At 40.2% G+C, this 21,157-nt stretch overlaps 2 protein-coding genes across 2 annotated transcripts in view; both read left to right on the top strand.

Moving 5' to 3' along the window:
- Positions 1-5,163, top strand: part of znf385b (zinc finger protein 385B) — a 59,399-nt gene extending 54,236 nt beyond the window's left edge. The window contains exons 11-12 of the mRNA XM_061053151.1: positions 58-1,565; positions 1,699-5,163. Coding sequence (XP_060909134.1) covers positions 58-363 — 306 coding nt within the window. The 3' untranslated portion in view covers positions 364-1,565; positions 1,699-5,163. The remainder of the gene's footprint in view (positions 1-57; positions 1,566-1,698) is intronic.
- A 4,955-nt stretch (positions 5,164-10,118) lies between these two features.
- Positions 10,119-20,821, top strand: LOC132986631 (organic cation/carnitine transporter 2-like). Its single transcript, XM_061053134.1, has 11 exons — positions 10,119-10,393; positions 12,558-12,779; positions 13,659-13,762; positions 14,088-14,242; positions 14,979-15,150; positions 16,569-16,695; positions 16,780-16,880; positions 17,348-17,562; positions 18,320-18,502; positions 19,435-19,582; positions 20,529-20,821. Exons 1-11 carry the CDS (start codon positions 10,184-10,186, stop codon positions 20,623-20,625), a joined length of 1,734 nt encoding a protein of 577 aa, XP_060909117.1. The 5' UTR covers positions 10,119-10,183; the 3' UTR covers positions 20,626-20,821.
- Positions 20,822-21,157: the final 336 nt, after the last annotated feature.

Below are 21,157 nucleotides of genomic sequence, written 5' to 3'. Positions count from 1 at the left end.
CTCCCTCTTCTTCCCCATGTTTCCTCTTCTTGTCTTCTCTCCTCTTTCTCCTCCCAGACGGAGCTGGTGAAGCCCTCCCTCTCTCCCTCTTTCCTCACCACTCCCTTCGCTCCTCCGCCCTCCTCCCTCTCCAACACCATCTCAATCCCTCCTACCTCTCTCTCCTCATCCCCCCTCCTTACCCCCTCCTCTCTCTCCTCCTCACCTCTCCTCACTACCACCTCCTCACCTCACCTCACCACTGCCATCACTCTGCATCATCGCCCTCCTGCCTCATCGTCACTCTTCACCGCCTCCTTCCTGCGTCCAGCTCCTGGACCAATCAGAGCGAGCCAAGGTTCGATTCTTTTCGCACCCTACTGAGGGCATTGTTGAAGGTGGTGGAGTCAAAGCGGTAACTCTGAACGTCTGACCTTCTGATTGACTGAGCTACAGGAGCGGGAGAGATATGAGCTCTGCCATCAAGGCTGCAGGGATTCAAACCTGCAGCCTTCTCACCTGACTGAGGCTTCAAAATGAGACAGGAACAGAAAGCACCTTGTCCCCATCCTCCTGTCTGGATCACACATCCTTTTCACAGGTCTGAAAATTCACAGCTGATCGGACAGCAACGTGTGATGATTTTAACCAAACAGAAAGTTGATCATTAACAACCCACACACATGAAACCACACACCACAGAGGATAGAAGGTTTCTACATATCCTGGAAAAGGCGTGTTTTTTTTTTTTTTTTAATGTAGTCATGGATGTCTGGTAATGGTGAAGTCCTGGAAAATTACAGAACTTCTCCTAAAGCAATAAATGGTCCTGGGGGGGGAAATCAGGGTGCAGTGTTCTGTTACCATTTGTGAATTTTGTGCTTCAGATAAGAGCAATTAAAATGTCAAAGTTAAAGAAAAATATTTGCAATAATCAACTTGTACATGAGAAAACTCCTGGACCTCATCCTTTACCTGGTTTAAATGTTTTATATAAACATGACAAAGATATACCAGCGTCTTTGTTAATACACAAAGATAAATGAGAAAGTCTGGACTCAGAAGAACCCCACTCAGGTCCAGTTTGGTTCCTCCCTCTTTAGCTCTGTCTCAAACCGTCTCCTTTGAAATATGAAGCTCTTCTTCCTCCTGCTGGAGGAATCGACCAGCAAAAACCTGATGTCATATCAGCACCAGGCTGTGATGCCACAGGTGTCCGCCCTTAGATGTGTCTGTGCTCGATGTCCATGTCATTCCAAACATACAGCATTTCAGGCGCACCAAAAAAATGCAGAGAGAAAAAATAGAGATTAAAAAAAAAAAAATGCTGATGTCAACAAATCTCCTGAAAAGTCCAGAATGTGTCTGTCCCCAAGCCCTATGCCACATCAAGCCACCCAAGGCTTCCTATCCGGCCCCCAAAAATATAAATTATTGTGGGTGATTAAACAATAAACATAAAAATAAAACCACGAGGCTGAAATACCTTCATTAGGTTAATGGGAGAAATTTCATTTCCCCTCTGACATCAACTTCTGAGCATCGGGCTTGACAGCTGTCAGGCTTATGTCTCAACATATTTTAAAGTCCGGCCCCCCCCCCCCACAGTGTCTGTCAAGAGTAAAGCTGGCCCATGTACAAATGTAATAGATGACCCCCGCTGTAGTGTTTAGCAAATTGAACTTAAATGGGACTACAGTAAGTGGTGCACCACAGTAGATTTGATGAATTAGTAAGTTAATTCATCTGGAGACAAAATGATTGTCTCCTTTAGTGATGTCATTGTGTTTCAAAGTTTTTAACTCAGAGAGAAGAAAGATATAAAAACGTATTAACATGATGACCAAACTATGGTCAGAGCTAAAAGTAATACTGTATGAGTCCTGCCACTGGTTTTGAATCTTCTTATTTATAAAACTTACAAACCTGAAAAATTAGGCGAAAAGACTAAATCATCTTTGAAACCTACAGTTAGTAACGTGATTAATTGATGGCAATTAACCTCCAAAACATATTGAAATATTGCGAGGACATTATCTAAGTGTCCTAAGTTCCTGCCAAGGTAATAAGAATATTAGGGTGGACAATTTTTTTTTATTCTCTTGCAGCCAAACTTTTAGATTTATGCAATAAAAAAATCCAGTGAAGGTCCGTTTTAAACAGGTCAGCATCTTTTGACAAAACTCAGCCAAAACACCCCAAATAACCTTCATCAGAAAGTCACATTCATTACCTTAACTTGCTGTATGTTTGGAACCTGAGTTTGAACTTGTGTACGGTTTCATCTGATGTCTACAGTTCTAATGATGTCTGTTGTTGCCATCTTCACTGCCAGTGAGTGACAGAACTGATCCGCACCCTGGACCGGCCTACTTGCTGGTTTTACAGCAGGGGGAGAAAAAAAAAGCCCTTTTGTTCTGATTGTTGCCTGGTGTGGACTCTCAGCCGGCTGTTTGTGTTTCTGTCAACCTTCCTGCTGAATCTGAACTGAACTTCATGAACTTAACTCTTACTGTACCTGACATTCTGATCACAAGAGTCAAAGGAACTTTATAAGACTTGAACACATCACTGGAACTTTTCACAACCTGCAACAGCAAAAGAACGTCTTCCTGGGGGGGGGGGAGCTTTTCATTGAGCAAAAGAGAGAAAAATAAATGTGTCTGGTTGCTTTTTCAGTGCCCAAATAATTGGTTTTACAGTGGATGTTGTAAATATTTACCCAAAGCTTTTTAACGACTTTTAGACAACCATCTGATCTACTTTTAGAAACTTTGGTCCAGAAAAAGAGTTCCCAGATGGGGTCCAATAAGCTTTCCTCTAGTGCCCCCTTCAGGATCACATCATATTTGTTTCAGGTGGTTGTTTAATAATCGTGAAAGGAGGTTTCACAGAACCAGAAGAAACCATAGAAGCATTTCCAAAAGCTCAAAGGGAAGTGTTAAAGCTGATTTTTAAGAATTCTTAATCACACATATCCCCAAGTTTTTTTTGTACCTGAACGTCTACCAGCAATGCGAGTAATCTCCTGATTAGAGTTTCACCTGAGAGTCACCTGCTCTGCTCTGTGAGCAGTTCATTGAAAGGCATGTGAAGCTGTGTGTTGAGTCTCATTGGCTGGAGTCAGTACGTCTCTGCTGCTCAACAAGTGACTCTGGCAGACAAACAGAGAGCTGTTTAATGCTGGTCAGGCCCTTAAGTTATTCACATGACTTTACTCTCTCAGTCTCTGTCGTGTAGGTCGATCTGTACACGGAGGTAAGACCACGTCTCCCAAAACAACGGTAATGTACTGTAAGATGTTTTAAAATCATGGGCTATCAAGTAGTAATGTGTGCGTGAATGTTATCTTCACAATTTTTCTTGAAAATCAAAACCAATTGCCTCTGTATTTCCCCCCAAAATAATAATATATATTTTTGAAGACTCTAAATACAGAGGTTAGGTTTGATGTTTCTCTCTGTTCAAACAAATCCTACAGCAGCCAAGTTCACTCCGAATTTTCTCCCCTTTTGGGAAAAAAATGAGATTGGTTGGTCAAACAGTCTGCGTTGTCGCTTCCCTCTATGCAACAAAAACAACAACAAAAAACTGTCATATAAAACAGGAAAAATACAAATAACTGCATGCATAGTTCAGCAGGGATACAAACTTGTCAGTGTTAGTCTAGACTCAATGAAAAAGGCATTTCTAACACTTCAACACTCCACCATCAGACCCCTTTAGACACACAGAGAGTATTACATCACAATGTTATTAGAGCCAGCGTGGACAAGAGGAGCAATTAAAGCCGCCAACACCACTTTAAATCAAAACATGGGCATGGAAAGGTTTTACCCTGAAAGATCTGACAAAATGTTAACCTCTCCTTCAACAGGGAAAGTGCTGATGCTAAAAAAAAAAAAAAAAAAAAAAGGTTATTTCTATGGTTTCAAATGGTCAGTATTCTCTCGTCTGTCTTCCTGCCTCCTCCTGGATAACTTGAAGCATCTCAGTCTTCCGATAATGAACAGATTAAGGACATTTGTGTGTGTGTGTGTGTGTGTGTGTTTATCTATGCAGTATTTGGTCTCACGGTGCAGTCACTCTTATCTTTGTCATCTGGATGCAACTGTTTAAAAAAAAAAAAAAAAAGAAGACAAAGTGTCAAATCCATGTTGATGATGTGTGAAGCCGCTTTTTGAAGCTCTGAGCCGTTCCAACTAAACTTCCTCCTCCGTCTATTGATGTCAACTTGATGCAATAATGTACAGATCAGCTGCTGCTTTGCTACACACTCTGCTTTCTTATCAGCAATACCGAGGCCTGAGAGGTCTCAATGCAAAGTCCTAAAGTCGTTGTTACTGGGGGCGAGCCGCAATACGAGAAAAAAAAAAAAAAGAAAAAAATCACACGCATTGTTTGTAGATGAAATGATGATGACTGACCAGTTCTCTTCTGTTGTAATGTTTTCTGTTCAAATTGAGATTGTGCGCACATGTATGTTGTCTCTTCCACCTCGGGCCCGTTGAAGAAAGAAGGTTCAACAAACTCTCAGTCTAACCCTGAGCTCTGATGATTCACCCTCAGGTGGTAGACTCGGAGTTTTGCTGATTCATAGTAACAGACTAAGAGCTTAAGTTACCTCCCTCTCTGGAACGGGCTTGAGTTACCTGTCTTTCTCGGGTTTGAGCGACCTCCCTTTCTGAAACGTAAAACCCAGACTTTCCTTGAATTCAGGGTTAACAGACTCGGTGTTTGCACTAAACCTGCTTACTGAAACGGGCCCCTGATTGAATCTCTTTGCGTCCAAATACAATCTTGTCTTCCCTCAACCCAGAGGACGTCCAAACAGTGAATAATATCAGAGTTTAAAGGAGCAGTTCAATCACTTTTCTAGAGCCTCGTCCTTAACCGGACAATAGTTGTTTTCAGCAATTGACACAAAACACAATTTGATGTAGAGAGCATTATACGTGATTGTCCTCAAGAGGTAAATTTGTCTCGGGCAGAGAAAACACACAGCTCAGAGCAACTTACATGAACAAGCATAACACAAGAAATGACAACAATAAAAGACACAGTAAGTATGCGGCCGCTTCGAGAGCCAGGGTTGTTTGTTGAGGTATTTGCAAGAAATGTATATTTCAAACTTGAACTGAAGCAAAAAAAAACAAAAAACAAGACTTTTTTTTTTTTTTTTTTTTCATCAAAAGTATTTGAAGGATGAATTCAGATTTTGAATATCCAAATATAGTTACACGTTAGTTTCAGATTTCTGAGCAGAAAGGCAAGCATGTTCAGGTTCAATCGAATCAATCCAGACTCAGAGATTTATGTGAATGTGAGTTTCTTGAATTGAATCATCAACCTGTTGGTCAGACAGTCTATGGTTTTGAAAAAGAGGCATATTTCAGCTCTGAAGAGCGGCGCAACGTCTTCTTCAGACGTGTTAAAGAGTGACTCGTCTTTATGTACAGTATTTATTCTTTGAGCCTTTTTATGATAATGATGATGCAAATATGCAAACGCAAACTTGTCAGGGTGAGGTCGTGTACGATTTCTCTCCCCATCATTTTATTTCTGTAACTTTGTTTTGTTTTCAATAAAAAAAAAAAAAAAAAGCTGAACGTCACAAATAATGGTCCTGCAATTTTTTTTTCAATGAAGAAAAAAGCTGATTGACCATCGTTATATTTCAGTCATGGGCTTTAACCTGAGTCCTTTTGTACCGTAAGTTAGCACTGACTGTTTGTTGGATTCATAGTCATTTACTGTAAAGGGGAAATATTATGAAGAATCCACTTCGACAGTGTTTTTGAACATATATTTGGGTAACATGAGTTTCTACCGACCCACAACATGTGAAATAAACCCATCCAGCACTTTGTTTGTGGTCTGCATAAGTCTTACAACACAGAGAAAAATGCTCTTTAAAAGGTGGGAAGGGGGTTGTAGTAAAGATCACTATTTGTTTTCCTTTCACTTCCTCTCTCTACTGCACCTCCTTTAGTACACTTCCTGGTTTCTCACTCTCTCCTCTCCCCGTTGATTGGTTGTCGTTTGCACTCTGTCACTAATTAATTAGATTGAATTCACCTGCCTCCTTATTTAAGACTGCACTCCCTTGCACTCATGTTTTCATCCTCGCATGGCGCGGCAGTTCAGCAACGGTAAGGTGGCTTTCACTCCTATTTTAGTTACTATTTAGTCCATTTTAATTTGTCCTAAGCACTTTATTTATCTTTATTTCCTTTCAGAAAGTAATGTAATTTGCTTGTTTATTGTACTAATAGTATTTTATTTTGTCTTTCAGCATGGATGTTCAATCCCATGTGTGTCTTATGTTACCCTTTATGATTCACCTAACTGTAAAAGAAATAAACCTGTTACATAAAAATCAAGTCTTGTTGGATTCCTGCATCCTGACCCGATGCCCCCATGGTGACAGTACCTCAAATTTGAACCCTTCTTAACAGGGGTTTAATATTCTCTTTAAAATCAGATCAAATGTTGCTTGATTTGAGTGATCAACAAAATTAACTTTAAAGTGTTTTCTATGATTCTCACGAGATCTGAAACATTTCTGCAGGCTGGAGGTGAAGGCTAAGTACCCTGTTAAGTGTTCACGCTGAGAGTTATTTGTTAATGGTGACGAACATCTTCAACCTTTCTAGACGATTGTGGATGTAAGTCAAAGTCCAATTGTTCAGTAATTAACAATTTTTTTTTATATTACCTCAGGAGACTTCAAACTCATGGTTTTCTTTAAGACTAAGGAAAGGAGCCACAGGTCAGGTGGGTGTGTGTGTAACATGTTCCATTCAGGACTGCTTGGTAAAAAATGTATACCATCAAGAAACATTGGAAACTGAGACTTTGTTAATGTAAAACTCTCTAATGACGCTGAAGACTCCACTAGAGGGCATTATGCTTACATCAAATTAAAGGAATCTGTTGACCCATTGGCTGTATCAAAATGAAAACACTTACTTTAAGATGGTGCTAATATCAAAGAAAACACAGGACATTTAAACAGCTACTTGTGAACATGCAACCAGCTACAGAATCTAAACCTCCTAACCCCTTTCCTCCTCAACAGAATAATAATCTTCCTGACTTACTCATGTCCACACTGTTGCTTTTTCTGTGCAGTGACTAAGTGTAAAAATGCTGCACTTCAACCTTGAAAGTGTAACACAGTGAGTATTTTTGGGAACCAGCTCGCTCTCATCCTCCTCCTTTATCGAGCAATTCTTCAAACTGTTTTTATAAGACTCTTTTTGTTGTTATAACAGAGACCACAACATGTCCCTTCAGTATTTACTTTGTTTTACCAGCAGCTGTCCTTACACGAGTCTTTAGAGGGGAAGAGAAACACAGAGTCTGTTTTACAAGAACGAACTGTTCTGACGGAGGTCATACGACAGACGAGAGGAGACGGCGAGATCTGGACTGGAAGCCTCTACAGGTTTGATCATTTACTGCCAACCTGCTCTGTGGCAATGAATGATCCGGCCAGTTAAAAGGTGACGAGACATTTACAGTCCAGTATCATCCAGTTACGGCCTCTCACGTAACCCATGACTCGACCTCGGACACACGCAGCCGTGCAGAATAACCGACTCTGTGAGGCGTTTACATGCATGACAGAAAACACGTTACAGTGAGGAATCAGTTTGAGGCAGCAGATCGGGGAACACACTGACGATTATGGTGTTATTTAGATCCCCATTCAAAATCAACTCAATTTCTGAATTATATTGATATTGAAAACCTTATCAGCATCTGAAATGATAGACGATAAATGACTCTGTCTGTAAGACCTTGACGCAAGGTCAAATGTGTTTTGCAATTTTTTTTTTTTTTTTTTTTAGTGCAACATTTTGGAGCCAGCCTTTGTACATGACTTCTGTCTCTTTTGTCTAGTGTAATATCAACTCAGATAAGGGAATTTCTTAATGTTTAAAGAGTCTTACTGTACCCTGCCCTTTGACCTCCTCTATAAAAACGTGCCCTGGGATAACTTCTGTTGGCACTCCATAAATAAGATTAACTTCACTGAACTTTGAAGGAAAATGTAAATAACTTTATCAAAGTCGTCTGCTAATTAGAAATATTGATCCCCTTATAACCCTGTAATATTGTATTTTAAAACCCATTAGCACTTCGGGAATAAATCTTGTAAAACAGAAAGCACCTCATGATAACTGTGATATTTTAATTATAAATTCATATTTCATCAGTGTGAAGATTAGGTAATAAAAATGACTTTTTTTAAACCCTTAAAGACCAATAATCAAGAACTGCTCATTGTCCTCAAATCTTTGCACAGACTCTTCTCTCTGTTATTGTCTTTTCAGGAAGTTTGTCACCTAGTTAGTTGTGTTTTATGTGTTGCTTTGTTTTGGAAAGGATATGAAGGCACAAAGATACGCAGGTGGGTATTTTGGGCTGTTGGAGGTAGCATGGAGGACGTTTGTCTCTAGGACAGCAGAGCTAACTGCTGAGCCTTCCTGAGGTGTGGGGGGGCCTAACTTGTCGAAACGCATGTGAAGGGGGGGGGCCTACTTTCATGATGTGTGGGCTCTTGACGTCCATGTAGCCTCATGGTTGTTCAGTGGGGTAATAAATGATTCCAGAATGTGTCCTGCGTTACCAAACAGTTTCACTCAACATTTAACCTAAAAAAAACAAATATCGCAACATTTCTAACATCACATATTACAAATAATGGCTGCAGTGCAATCAGTTCGATCAGTCATCTCAGTCAGCTTTACTTTCACTGACACAAAAACTGAGGGAACCAGCGACAGCCCAAACTGTGATTTAAAAGTTGAACAAACTGAAATATCGTGTTTGACCTGCAGTCATTGAGCCGATACGTGCAGTATCTGATTCCAAACAATAAAACATTCAGTATTAAGGTTAGCAAAAACAACAACAGGATCTTTGAGTTTGTTTATTCCAAAACGACCTCTACTGTGACCTTAAGGAAAGATGTTGTTATTCCTCTCTCGTAATCCACATGTATGATTTTCTTTACAAAACTGTAACTGCAGTATCCTCCTGCATGTTCATGTGTGATGTTCTGCTAAAGAGGAAATATTTCACGATCATACTCCGCATGTGTGCAGCTGGAAACCTTCAATGTTCATAAAGAGATGCCAGTAAATGCTCATGTGTTTGTGTTTTTTTGTGTTTGAACATTAGAGGTGCACTATGGAGATCTGGTAGTGAAATTTGAAAGTTGGAGAAGTGAAACAATTCTATGCTATATTATCTGAACTAAATGCACAAACTTTATTCAAAGGAGAAGTTGTGTCCACTGTTTCGGGCCCACCACCATAACTTCTCGCGTATCATTTTAATCGTCAAACAGTGTAACAGGGACAACATTTTCCTCTGAGGACGGTTTGTGTATGGAGATACATTTCTCCAACTTTCACATTTCTCTACCAAGACTCCATAGTGCACCTTTAATTGTGAATTCAACAATTTTGAAGATTATCATCTGATATATCTGTATCAAGCTAATGTTGACACCGATATGAAGAGTTAGAGTTTTTCATGAAAATGTCATCATATTTTTATTTTTGACGTATGCCAGCATCTCATCTATAACCTTTTTTTTTTAACATTGTATGTATATCCCCCCCCCCCCCCCCCCCCCCCCCCCTCCCCCCTTTATCGGATATGATTTTTTTTTCATTTATTCCCAAACATCCTCACATCATTTCCCCTTGACACAGTGTTTCTGCCCACTCTGCCTTTTCTCACTCTCCATTTCTGATTTGAAGTTTCCCAGCATGGGGAGTTGAGACGAGAAGTTGCAAAATGATGAGAAGGGGAGGTTGAGAGGGGGGAGGAGGAGGAGGAGAGGTGGAGTTGTTTAGTCTTTTCTAGGATAAAGGAGGTGAAGCCCCAGAGAGATCCTGCACAGAGAGGCTAACACTGCTGCAACAGGAATATTCATATTTTTGTATTAAGACGATAGGAAAGATTAGGACTTGTTGTGTTATGTGCAGTTGGGAATTGTTTTTTGGTTCCTTTTCCCATATAGTGGTATAACAGGGCTTGATATGTAAATGGACTTCTAAAAGTGTTCAATTGGATATTTTCTTGTGTTTTGCACCTAATCCTAAAAGCTATACACAATAGGTGTAAAGTAAAGAAACAAACAGTCACAACAGAAAACAATAGATCAGAAGAAGAGTCCACAAAAATGCAGAACTACGAGGAGTCGGTGTCTTTTTTGGGGACATGGGGCCGGTTCCAGCGTAGGGTCTTCCTCCTGCTCTGTCTCACCGCCATCCCCAGTGGATACAACATCCTGTGTGTCATGTTCCTGCTGGCGAGCCCCCCGCACCACTGCCACGTCCCCGTCCACAGCAACCTGAGCCAGGACTGGATCCAGGCCGTCATCCCAGTGCAGGTCAGAGCCGGTTCTGAAACGGATCACAGCTTTCTTCATGTTGAATGATTCGAAATGTTTATCAGTGAAGTGGAAAAAGTGACAAGTAATATTTTTATTAACATGTCTTCAGTCAATGAACCGATCCAAAACTTTTGGAGGTGAATGTGACTTTTACAGTTACATTTATTAAACAACAAGCATTGTTAAAAAATACATTTCTGGGGCATTCATTCATGTATGGAGACCGTGGTCTTCCAAGCGGGTGTCCTGGGTTCAAATCCAGCCTGTGACTCCTTTCCCACATGTCATTCCCCTCTCTCTCTCTCCCTGATTTCTGACTCTATCTACTGTCCTATCTCTCAATTAAAGGAACAAAAAGCCTCAAAAAACAATCTTTAAAAAATGCATTTCCTCGCCACACAGAAGTGTCATCCTGCTAATGTCTCTCATTGATGCTCCTTTGAGGAACTTCTACTAATGTTGTCCTGTTCACGTGTTCTCTTAGTTCTTTGCATCAGTTTCAGCAGCGTACAGTTTCATCACTCCCTCTTTGCAGTGGCATACACAATATGAATAGAGGCGTTTCAGGCAGTACAATAACTACACAGAGATAGTTAGTGTCTATGCTGACGCCCTTGCCTAGGCATCAATATTCATTACAGTGTGTTTCATAACCACTCTAGTCATAGACACACTCATCGCATCAATCTCAAATATCTCAGGTTTGTTATTTCTGATGGCAATAAGCAGCGACTGCAGCTGTGTGTGTTGACCCTCATGTTTTTAGGACTTCAAGCAGTGTCCTTACTGAAACTCAATTCTTTGGATTTGCCCTTATATGTGTGTTTTTTTTTTAAGTTTCTGTGGTTATATTTTAGCTATAACTCAGCAGAGGGCAGAGAAAGTTCTGCCTCTCACTCTCAGTGGCAGCACAACATCTGCGTGCTGACGGCACTACTTGTGATTTTTCCCAGGAGTGTTGACTCATTTTCATGATACCAACGTTTCCATCATGTGCAAGAGTATTTTATCAGTTTCTCACAGGCTCAGTCGCTGTGTATGTAATCATTTTGAAACGTAGTTAAAGAGTCAAGAGGTATTTATTTAAATGGAAATCTTCAGAGCTTCAAAGTGGCTGTAAACAACTTCTTACGTTCATAATGCAGCACATGACTAGTTGTCTTTAGAAGAGGCTGCAGGGGATGAATACTGTTGCATTTCCTCGAAGCTCTGCAGAGTATTTTTGCATCTCTTTCATCATTGTTTGGTTATTTTCTTTTGTCATAACAAGGCTGTCTTTGTGCACATTCATGCACGTGGTGCTGCTGTCTTTCAAATGATGTTTTGACTCTGATGGTGAGAAATGAGGCTGCATGTTAAAGCTGCTCTTTAAATCCTCCAACCAAACGACCTGACATGTTTCTGTCGGTATGTTGAGCTGAATATTTGTTGCGTTTACACACACTTAATGGTTTGCACTTTGAGGCAAAATGGAGCGAAAACAACCGCTTTTTTATGTTTGATATTTAATTTTAATAACAGTTGTAATATTGTATTTGATCAACCATGGTAGTCTGTTTATTAAACTCAGCTAAATTACGTTTAACAACAGTATGTGCAGAAGTAAAGCGATGTGAATGTACCTGTCAGAAATAAAGTTTATGTATCAAACTCTAACTCAAGAATAGTACAAAGGGTATCATTAGTAGAACACAAGTATTTGTTATGCACCTGAATGGTTACAGTGTTTTATTGTCATATAAGATCATTTAATATAAGTAATAATAGAAAAACATTTAAGAGGAATTTTAGTGTTGCACTTGTTTTAGGGTATGTCTATACAAACTTCTACAACTAACTTATTAATTCAACTACACAATTCAAACTACTGTGTCTATTACTTTAATGTTTAAATCTTTACAAAGTTTTAATATTTTAAATATTGATCACGTTTTTGATGCAAAATATTTGGCACGTAAGTTAATAAAAATGTTTTTAGTAAGTAGTGATGATTCCCAGATTTTGGAAATGCAGTCAGCCAATGATTAAGCTAGCGACCTGATCCTCCCGCAGGTTAGAACTGGTCTAGTTTAAACTCAGTCCACCTCCCTTTGCTGTTGTTGCGTCACAAGTTAGAAAATAACAACTTTTAACAACAACAATAACAATGTTTCCTGGTCAGATGGAGGCCGGGCAGCCGGAGCGGAGCAGCTGCAGCCGGTATGAGCTGGACGTGGTGCAGAACCTGTCTGCGTGGGGATTCACACCCAGCCTGGGTCCAGCCCACAACCTGTCTGTACTGGGATCCGGTCCAGGGGTCCTCCTCTCAGGCCTAAAACAGGAGAGCTGTAAAGATGGGTGGATCTACAGCACTGAGTACTATGAGTCCACAGTGGTCACCGAGGTACTGAGCTACTATTGTTGCTACTGTTGTTGCTATGGAAACATTTAAACTGTTTCTATTGGTGAGCCTCCTCCCCTGTTTACTCTATGTTACTGTTTACACACTTGTCTGGTCAGAACAGCTCCTGCCTGTGAAACATTGAGAGGTTATGACGTCATAGTGGTCACCAATCATTGACTGCAGGAAGTTACCTTCAGAAACCGAAGACCAGGCTGGTATCGACCGCTTAAGGCATCCATCTTTGAGGTTTAATGCTGCAACTTCGATTACACAACAGCTGCAACAGCCTAACATCTAAACCTAAGAGTTAACTCTGTTCCAATGGGTTTGAAATTCCTTATTCGTCCAGAGCTCATATTTTGTCTCCAGAAATATTCCTCTTATGTTTGAGTATGAGTTTGAGGATGGAAGGGTAGCCTACTTAGAGAAAGACGATCTCCACAAAGGTCAAGGCCTGCTTTTAGTCCTGCTTTAATAATATACAAGATTTTTTTATATTTCTGTGTACAGTGACCCTAAGAGGACATGCACAACACAGTTCATTTCTATACATTTTCCTATGATTACAAGTCAATTCTGGTTGTTTTGTCTAGCTCTAAACTTTTTTACCTCTTTGTATCAGGACTTAGGTTTTCCTGTGATAATGACTTAATATCCTGAGATCTCAAAAAAAATGGCTGAAACTAACTTCTTATCACAGGAACAAACAGTGTTGTTGTTCAAAGATAAGTAGAAAAATAAGTCAAGATCTTGCGAAATCAACCAAAATGTACTCTTTATCACAGGTTAGACCAGAGTTGAATAAAATGTATTAATGTCGGGCCAAGGGCTTCTGCAGCTGTGCTAAAATATGTTCTCTATATCTCCCTTTTGTTACAGTTTAATCTGGTGTGCGGCGACCAGTGGAAACAGCCTCTGACCTCTCTTGCATACTTCCTCGGAGGACTGTGTGGATGCTTAGTCTCTGGACAGATCTCTGACCGGTATGTTTCAGTGTCATTTTAAACTGTTTACCTTTTGCAGTTCCTCACAGCTGCTCCAAAAGTTATCAGAATGCTGGAAGTTAGCTCTAAACTAAGCTGGCATTGACCACAGAGGCGAGGGTCTCCATAGCATAACGATGTACATAATGTTTTAAAAGTTATCCACCATTAACAACCAAAAACAAAAAGCTTTGTGGTTTGCTTGAATACCGCCATTGTAGTTACAGACAGGACCTCATTGTCTCTCATCGTTGACACTAATACAAGAGAGGACCAGATATGTTCCTGTTTTGGCTGACATTACTCTGTTGTATTTTTACCTCAGCGTTGGCAGGAAGCCTGTACTCTTCAGTGCCATTGCCATGCTTAGTGTCTTCAGCAGTGCAGTGGCCTTCGCTCCATCCTGGCCCGTCTTCACCTTGCTCTTTTTCATGACGGGTGTGGGTCAGCTCGCCAGCTACATAGCTGTGTTTGTACTTGGTATGGGTTTCTCATTTCTGTCGTACTTTGATTGAATGTTGTTGTTCTGTCGTTGATGTCAGTGGACACTTTTTAGGGGACCGATAAGATCATGTCTTCTTTAAAGCTCCTGTGAGGAGATTTAGCTGGTCATGAACTAAACTGAAATGAATACTAATGTCTGTGTACGACCTTAAAAAAGCAAACAAGACCATTAGCTACAAGACTGATTATTTCTGCATTTTAATTTTATTGCCTAAAACCGCCTGAAAGTGATGAACTACACTCTGTCCGAACAGCCTTTAAAAAAATATATTTTTATAGCAAAGCTTGTCAAAGGCGACATTTAACTGTTGAAGAAAGCAGGATGAACTTTTCTGTAAAAAAAACAAAACAAAACAAAACAAAACATTACTTAAACATAAACAGGACAAAAACAGCAAACAGAAAATATGCACCGCATTGTCGGGTTGCGGTAAGGTTTCTTACAGCAGCTTTAGGAAGGACACATTAAAAATGACAGCCCTCTGTTTGAAAAGAGACTGTGAAGTAAACCACCAAAAAATATTTCTTAGCATTATTGAGAGACTGACCTTTTCAAAAATACATACCTTCTTTGACCCGTCTGATCTGCTGCTTTAACCTTAGAAATCACTATTATTTTACATTAGTGAAGAAAGAAGAAAGTCACCTAGAACCTCTTTATTGTAATTTCTTGACTTCTTTTTAAACACTATACTCTTTATTTTGTTTTCAGGTTCAGAGCTCCTGGTTGGTTCAACGAGAGTCCTCTTCTCAGGCCTCTGCTTGCCTGCAGTCTACGTGTCAGGTATGATGTTGCTGCCCGGCACCGCCTACCTGGTCACGAACTGGAGACACTTGTCCCTGATCATGACTGTGCCAGGCCTGGCCTGTATGCCTTTGTGGTGGTAAGAGGATCCCCGCACAACATTTAGAAATATCAGGTGCTTCGGGTTTGCAGGGGACATGTTTAGAAATGAAGGAAAGGATTAAAAACGTCACAGTTCAGTTGATGAATTGCTTAAATCTAGAAGAATGTTTTTTTCCAGTCGGCTTATTTTTTATTTTTGTCTACTACTAACAAAACATTTCTGAAGGCCCTGTTCGCAAAGAAAGAGAATGTGTGAATAGCCAGACCGTCCTTCATTATAATGGGAACACATTGCAACGTCATCTTCATATTCACAGAAGCTACATTACAAAGAGCAGAGGTCTTTACTGGTCTGAATAGACTGGTCAGAAACATTAACTGTATATAAAAATGGACATCCTCCTGTGGTACAAAAATGAAGCCAAAATACCTCTTGCACTGGGCTATGACATGGTGACTTAACTTAGAGAGTATTGCACAGCCCCCCTTTATAGTGTGACCCATTTCCCATCTGTTAACTTGAAGGAGGCAGAGCTTATGAGCTGTACTGCAGCCGGTCAGTAGAGGGAGCTCCAAATGTTTTGGCCTCACTTTGTCGTGGGGAGCTGTCATGTCATCTATCTTTTTATACAGTCAATGGTCAGAACTCCTATGGATCATATGTCTAGGTAGTAGCACAAAGTAAATAACCGTTCCCCTTGTTTCAATAAAGCCTTTTTACGTATAGTTCATATCTGATACAGCAGCACGACTGGTCTTCAACCTTCCTAAAAGAGCACATGTCACTCCGCTGTTCATCTCCTTACACTGGCTCCCAGTTACTGCTCGCATCAAATTTAAAACTCTGCTGCTCGCTTACAAAACAGCGACAAAAACGGCTCCTCCTTACTTTAACTCTCTGATCCAGGTCTACACTCCCCCCCCCCCCCCCCCCCACTACGCTCTGCCAATGAAAGGCGTCTGATCCAACCTTCACAACAGGGTCCTAAGACGCTGACTAGACTCTTCTCCTCTGTCGCCCCCCGGTGGTGGAATGAACTTCCAAACTCCATGTGATCTGCAGAGTCCCTCTGCACCTTTAAGAAAAAGCTAAAGACCCAGCTCTTTCATGAATACCTACTAACTTAATGATGATGGTCTCCATATTATTGATGATGATGATGGTAATGACGATGGTTTTTGTTTGATAACGACGACTTATAAGATGGTTTCTATACTGATTAGAGCTCTCAAGAACTGCCCTCAATGTTGTGCTTTGCCTCTGGTCACTTCCTGTCAGCACCTGTGTGTCCAATCAGACTCAAAGCTGATCGTTTGCTCTTACTGACATTGTTCCCTTTTTTCTAGATCCTTGCTTGTGTTGTACTTACTCTCTGATGTACGTCGCTTTGCATAAAAGCGTCTGCTAAGTGAATTGTAGAATTGATACATGTTTGTGTTTGTCTGTCTGTCCAGGCTGATTCCAGAGTCTCCTCGCTGGTTGGTGTCTTGTGGCCGTTTTCAGGAAGCAGAACTCCTGCTAAAGTCAGCCGCTCTGGAGAACCGAGTAGAAGCTCCTCAGGTCATCTTCCTCTCAGCCAAGGTGAAAATCAAACCCTCTCACCTCGAAAGTTGTCCAAACACTAAAAACAATAGTGACAGTACTTTAAGTTCTGTCTCTCCACAGGTTGAAAAGGAAGAAAGCCGGGAGGCAGAGTCGCTAAGTTTCCTGGACCTGCTGAGGACCAGCAACATCCGAAATGTAACATTCAAGCTGTGGCTCATCTGGTGAGTGCTCTGTGATCAAATGGATGTTAATGATTCAAAGGGCCATCAACCAACATATCGAGATAAAAAAAACATATTTGATCAGCTTCAAACAAAACACAGCTAACATTAGCATTCAGCCGCTCGCTAGCAAATGTCTAAACTCTAAAGCGTATACTAGTTCTTAAACACTACTATTTTACACATTTATAAGCCTGAGGTGAAAGTCACTGGATGTATTTCAAGATAACAACATAGCGTTAGCTGTGTAGCTCTCCCTTCAAGCTCCACTGCTATTGTCATGTTAAGGCATCATGGATAAAAGCATTAGTGAAACATGTTAAATACGATGTTTACAGTACGCTACTGGAAAATTGCCGCCGTGGATATGTGGTCTGTAGCAAGGCTAAGATCTAACAGATTCACTGAGGATATTAATGGTTCTGAAGACATTAAGGTAAAAGTGTTTTTCTTTTGTTGTTTTGCAGGTTTTCTTTGAGCGTAAGCTACTTCGGACTCTCATTCAACCTGTCTAGTCTCTATGGCAACCCATTCCTGAACTACTTCCTGTTGTCAGCTGTTGAGCTTCCAGCATACCTCGCCAGCTGTGTGGCAGCTTGTAGTCTACCTCGCCGCCTGTCCTACATCAGCTTCATCCTGCTGGGGGCGCTGGCTCTGCTCCTCGTTCAGATCACTCTGCACAGTGAGGAAGACCACAAAGATGCTGTATAGTCAAAAACTGCTTTTCTTTTTTAACACCTTGATGGATATACAGAAATAAAGTTATTTAAGATATTCACCCAACGGACCATTTTCATAGCAGCTGATGGTTCACCTACCCTCACCCCCCTTAGTTACTGTTGCTATGGCTCTGAAGGCCATCAGTTCTACCACAGCAACATGAAGGTCACAATGCTAACATTTGCAGCCATAGCTTTCAGCCTTTTAGAGTTCATAGTAGTTTTTTACACAAATGTTCTTGGTTTCAGGTGAAGGTAGACCTCACTCCTTCCTTAAAACATTTGCTAAGTTGATGTTTAAGAATTTTAAATCCAGCTTTATTTACATCCATGTTATCTAGCTTACAGTTGACTTCCTTTTCAGCACTGATGCATGTCATATTCTGTTACTACCACCTGTAGATTAGTGAAATATTGTTCAACTATGGGGGGAAATATGTTTGAATTATGGCATGTTATCATGTGCATCCCTGCATGGGATGTATGTCGAGAGGATAAACATAACTGGGACCCACTTATTAAAAACTGGATATTGCTACTAGAGATCAAAAACCAGGGAACCAATAAATGTCCTCTGAAATGAATGCTTCTTGATTTCTGAATATTTAGCCTCTCCCGTTCAGTGAACAGTCGATAACAATGTACAAGATACAATATATATATGAGTGAAATGCTTCCCTAACCCTGAACACTAGCTTATAACCCTCCTCCTCTTCACAGGTTATGCAAGTCTCACCCTGACTCTCGTGCTGATCGGTAAATTTGGCATTCTCGCCGGCACGGGGGTGTTGTACATGTCCACTGGGGAGCTGTTTCCCACAGTCATCAGGAACACAGCGATGTCGTCCTGTGCTATGTTCTCCAGAGTGGGGTCTTCTGTTTCTCCGTACCTGCTGCAGCTGGGTGAGAACTCCAGCTTTTTACATTACACAGCAGAACGTCAGTGTATCATATGTAAATATGTTTTTTTTTTATGACTTTTATGGGCTTCGAAGAATCTAAATATTTGTATGATTGATTAAATGTATTTAATTTACATGTCACAGAGTGCCCAACCTGCATGGATTTACAAGACACCTAAAATATAGTTGCGTTGTTGGAGCAATTCATTGCAAAACATTACAAAGTTTCAAGATCCTTTTACAGCTCTGTCTTGAAAAATGTGTTCTGAAATTTTCAACTTTGCAAAAACAAATCCACTACAAAAAGGTTCCTCTTCTAAAGCACAACTCATTTTTTTTTAATAATCATCCAAACAGAGAAAAATTAAGATCAATGGAGGACATATTATAAAAATGACATTCCTTTTGTCGTCATAGATGGGACAATAAAACAAAAAAATGAATCTTATTCTTATTGGCATTGAAAGGTTACGTTCCTGAACTCATCTGTGTGCAGAGTGATCTTTGTATTTTGGTTAACAAAGGGTTGTACACTCAAACTAATCTTTACGAGACAGTAGGTCTGTAGTTTTGTTTGACACCATATATCAACAGACCATATTCCTCTGTACAAAAGAAACATGTTCCTCTTAATCTCCTGAATGTGGTTGTTGTTGTAGCAGTAGTTATGACAGCAGACTAGAGCTGCTCTTTTGATTTGTTCAGCTGATGTTCATTTCAAAGTTGTCAGTCCTGTGTTGAACCTCACAAACTAGATTGTTTTTGTTTGATCTGATCTGATTTAGAGATCATTTAAAAAAAAAAAAAAAAAGAAATGTTAAAAGTTGGGTTGTTATTTTGGAGGAAGTAATCCTTTTAATGCTTATTTAAGTTTGTGTCTAAACCAATCGTGAAGGTGTGAACTCACGGATCTGGTCTGGTTTTTGTCTCCAGCTGTGTTCTATCAGTTCCTGCCGTGGATCATTGTGGGTTCTCTGTCGCTGCTCAGTGTTCTGCTCTGCTTCTTCCTGCCCGAGACCTTCAGGCAGCCGCTGACCGACACCATCGAGCAGATGCCGACAACACAGCAGTCGGTTTGCAGGTCAGTCAGCTTGGACGTGTTACCTCTCGGTGTCACTTGTGAAGCCAATGGTATACAGTTTCGTTTCTGTTTCTCGAGGCCAGCAGCGGGGAACTAAAAAGCTTTACTGGTCAGATATCAGAGCCCTACTACTTAACTTGATTAACTACAGCACCAACTTTTTCCAAATGATGGAATAGAGCTAAACATAATCATGAGCAGCTGAGTCTGACAGATCTGGGGCTAAGGGATTTGTGCTAATAAACAACAAACAAACAAAACAGTAAACTACATAAACAACATAAAAGAAGACTGAACAGTTCAGTACATATGGCTTTGTTTTTGAATGTTTATGGAATGTAAAGATTGTTTGAGTATTAATACCGTACATGCTGTAATTATGCATGATGGTACTATTAGTATAATATTGTGGTACCAATCAGGAAAGAGGTGAAGCAAATGTCTATCTACTGTCTCCTCCAAATAAAGCTCTTCTGTCTCAAATGAAAAAAAAAAAAAAGGTTGCTGTTGCCTAAAAAGCTAAATTCAAGTTTTTAATGTATGCATGTCGTATTTTCTGGAATGATAGAGAATTTGATTACAACACGACAACATGCAGGCCTGTTTCTGTGTCACGCTGCCAATCGCTCGTGTTGAGGCGTTGCAGGCGGAAAAAAATTAATAAAGTAGAAACAGCCACATCTGAAACGCTTCATTAATGTCAAAACAACAGAGACATGCAGCTGACAAAGAAGAACAGACACACAGAAAAAGACAAATAAAATATATATGTTTAAAATGTTCATGATAGGAAAATATGCCACTTTAAATCATTTCAATCATCATAACAAACACATTACAAAATGTATCACAAAGAAGTAGTTATGTTGTAAGACTTGATGAAAAAAGTTTGAATGCAGCCTGAATAATGCATCTTCTCTTCTCTTCAATTGTCTTTCATGTTCAGTTGGCCATGGGCTTCAACGGCGCCCTCAAAGGATGATGGGAAATCAACTAAAGACCAGACTACTGCACCTGAGATCATCTGCACAACTCGCCTATAAAACTCTAACAACAAAATGTGTGTTTGTGTGTGTGTGTGTGTGTGCGCGCGCGCGTGTGTGTGGACAAAACACTGAAACCAAGACCAAATTGTATTTTTGTCAGTAGTGTGTCCTATTGTCTGTGTCCACCAGATGGCGACATTTCATCACTGGGAGGACCTGCATAGCAAAATGTGATGCATTCACTGACACCTCACGTATAGTAACAAAATAAGAATCTTTCCATTCAGAATGGGCAGTCTTCACTACAGTCAAACTCATCTGAAAATGAGGATATAAAGACTGACAACATTATAGTGTCATAATCAATCAAATGAAAAACGTCTCAGAGCTTTAAAAAAAAAAAAAAGGTTATGTGAAACCATGAAGAAGTTTACTTTATTTGTTGTCCAATCAAGTTAACTTTGTTTCCACTCAGCTATTTTATAATTTTATGAAGTTAGGACATTGAAAACGACACGAGGAGATAGTGAGTCTGCCAAAAAAAGTTAGAGTCACAGTAAATATCTTTTATATGAATTTGAGTCATGTG

The sequence above is a fragment of the Labrus mixtus genome, chromosome 13, assembly GCF_963584025.1.
Source record: "Labrus mixtus chromosome 13, fLabMix1.1, whole genome shotgun sequence".
NCBI lineage: Eukaryota > Metazoa > Chordata > Actinopteri > Labriformes > Labridae > Labrus > Labrus mixtus.
The sequence above is the reverse complement of the archived record's forward strand: the minus strand, read 5'-3'. Positions and strand labels throughout refer to the sequence as shown.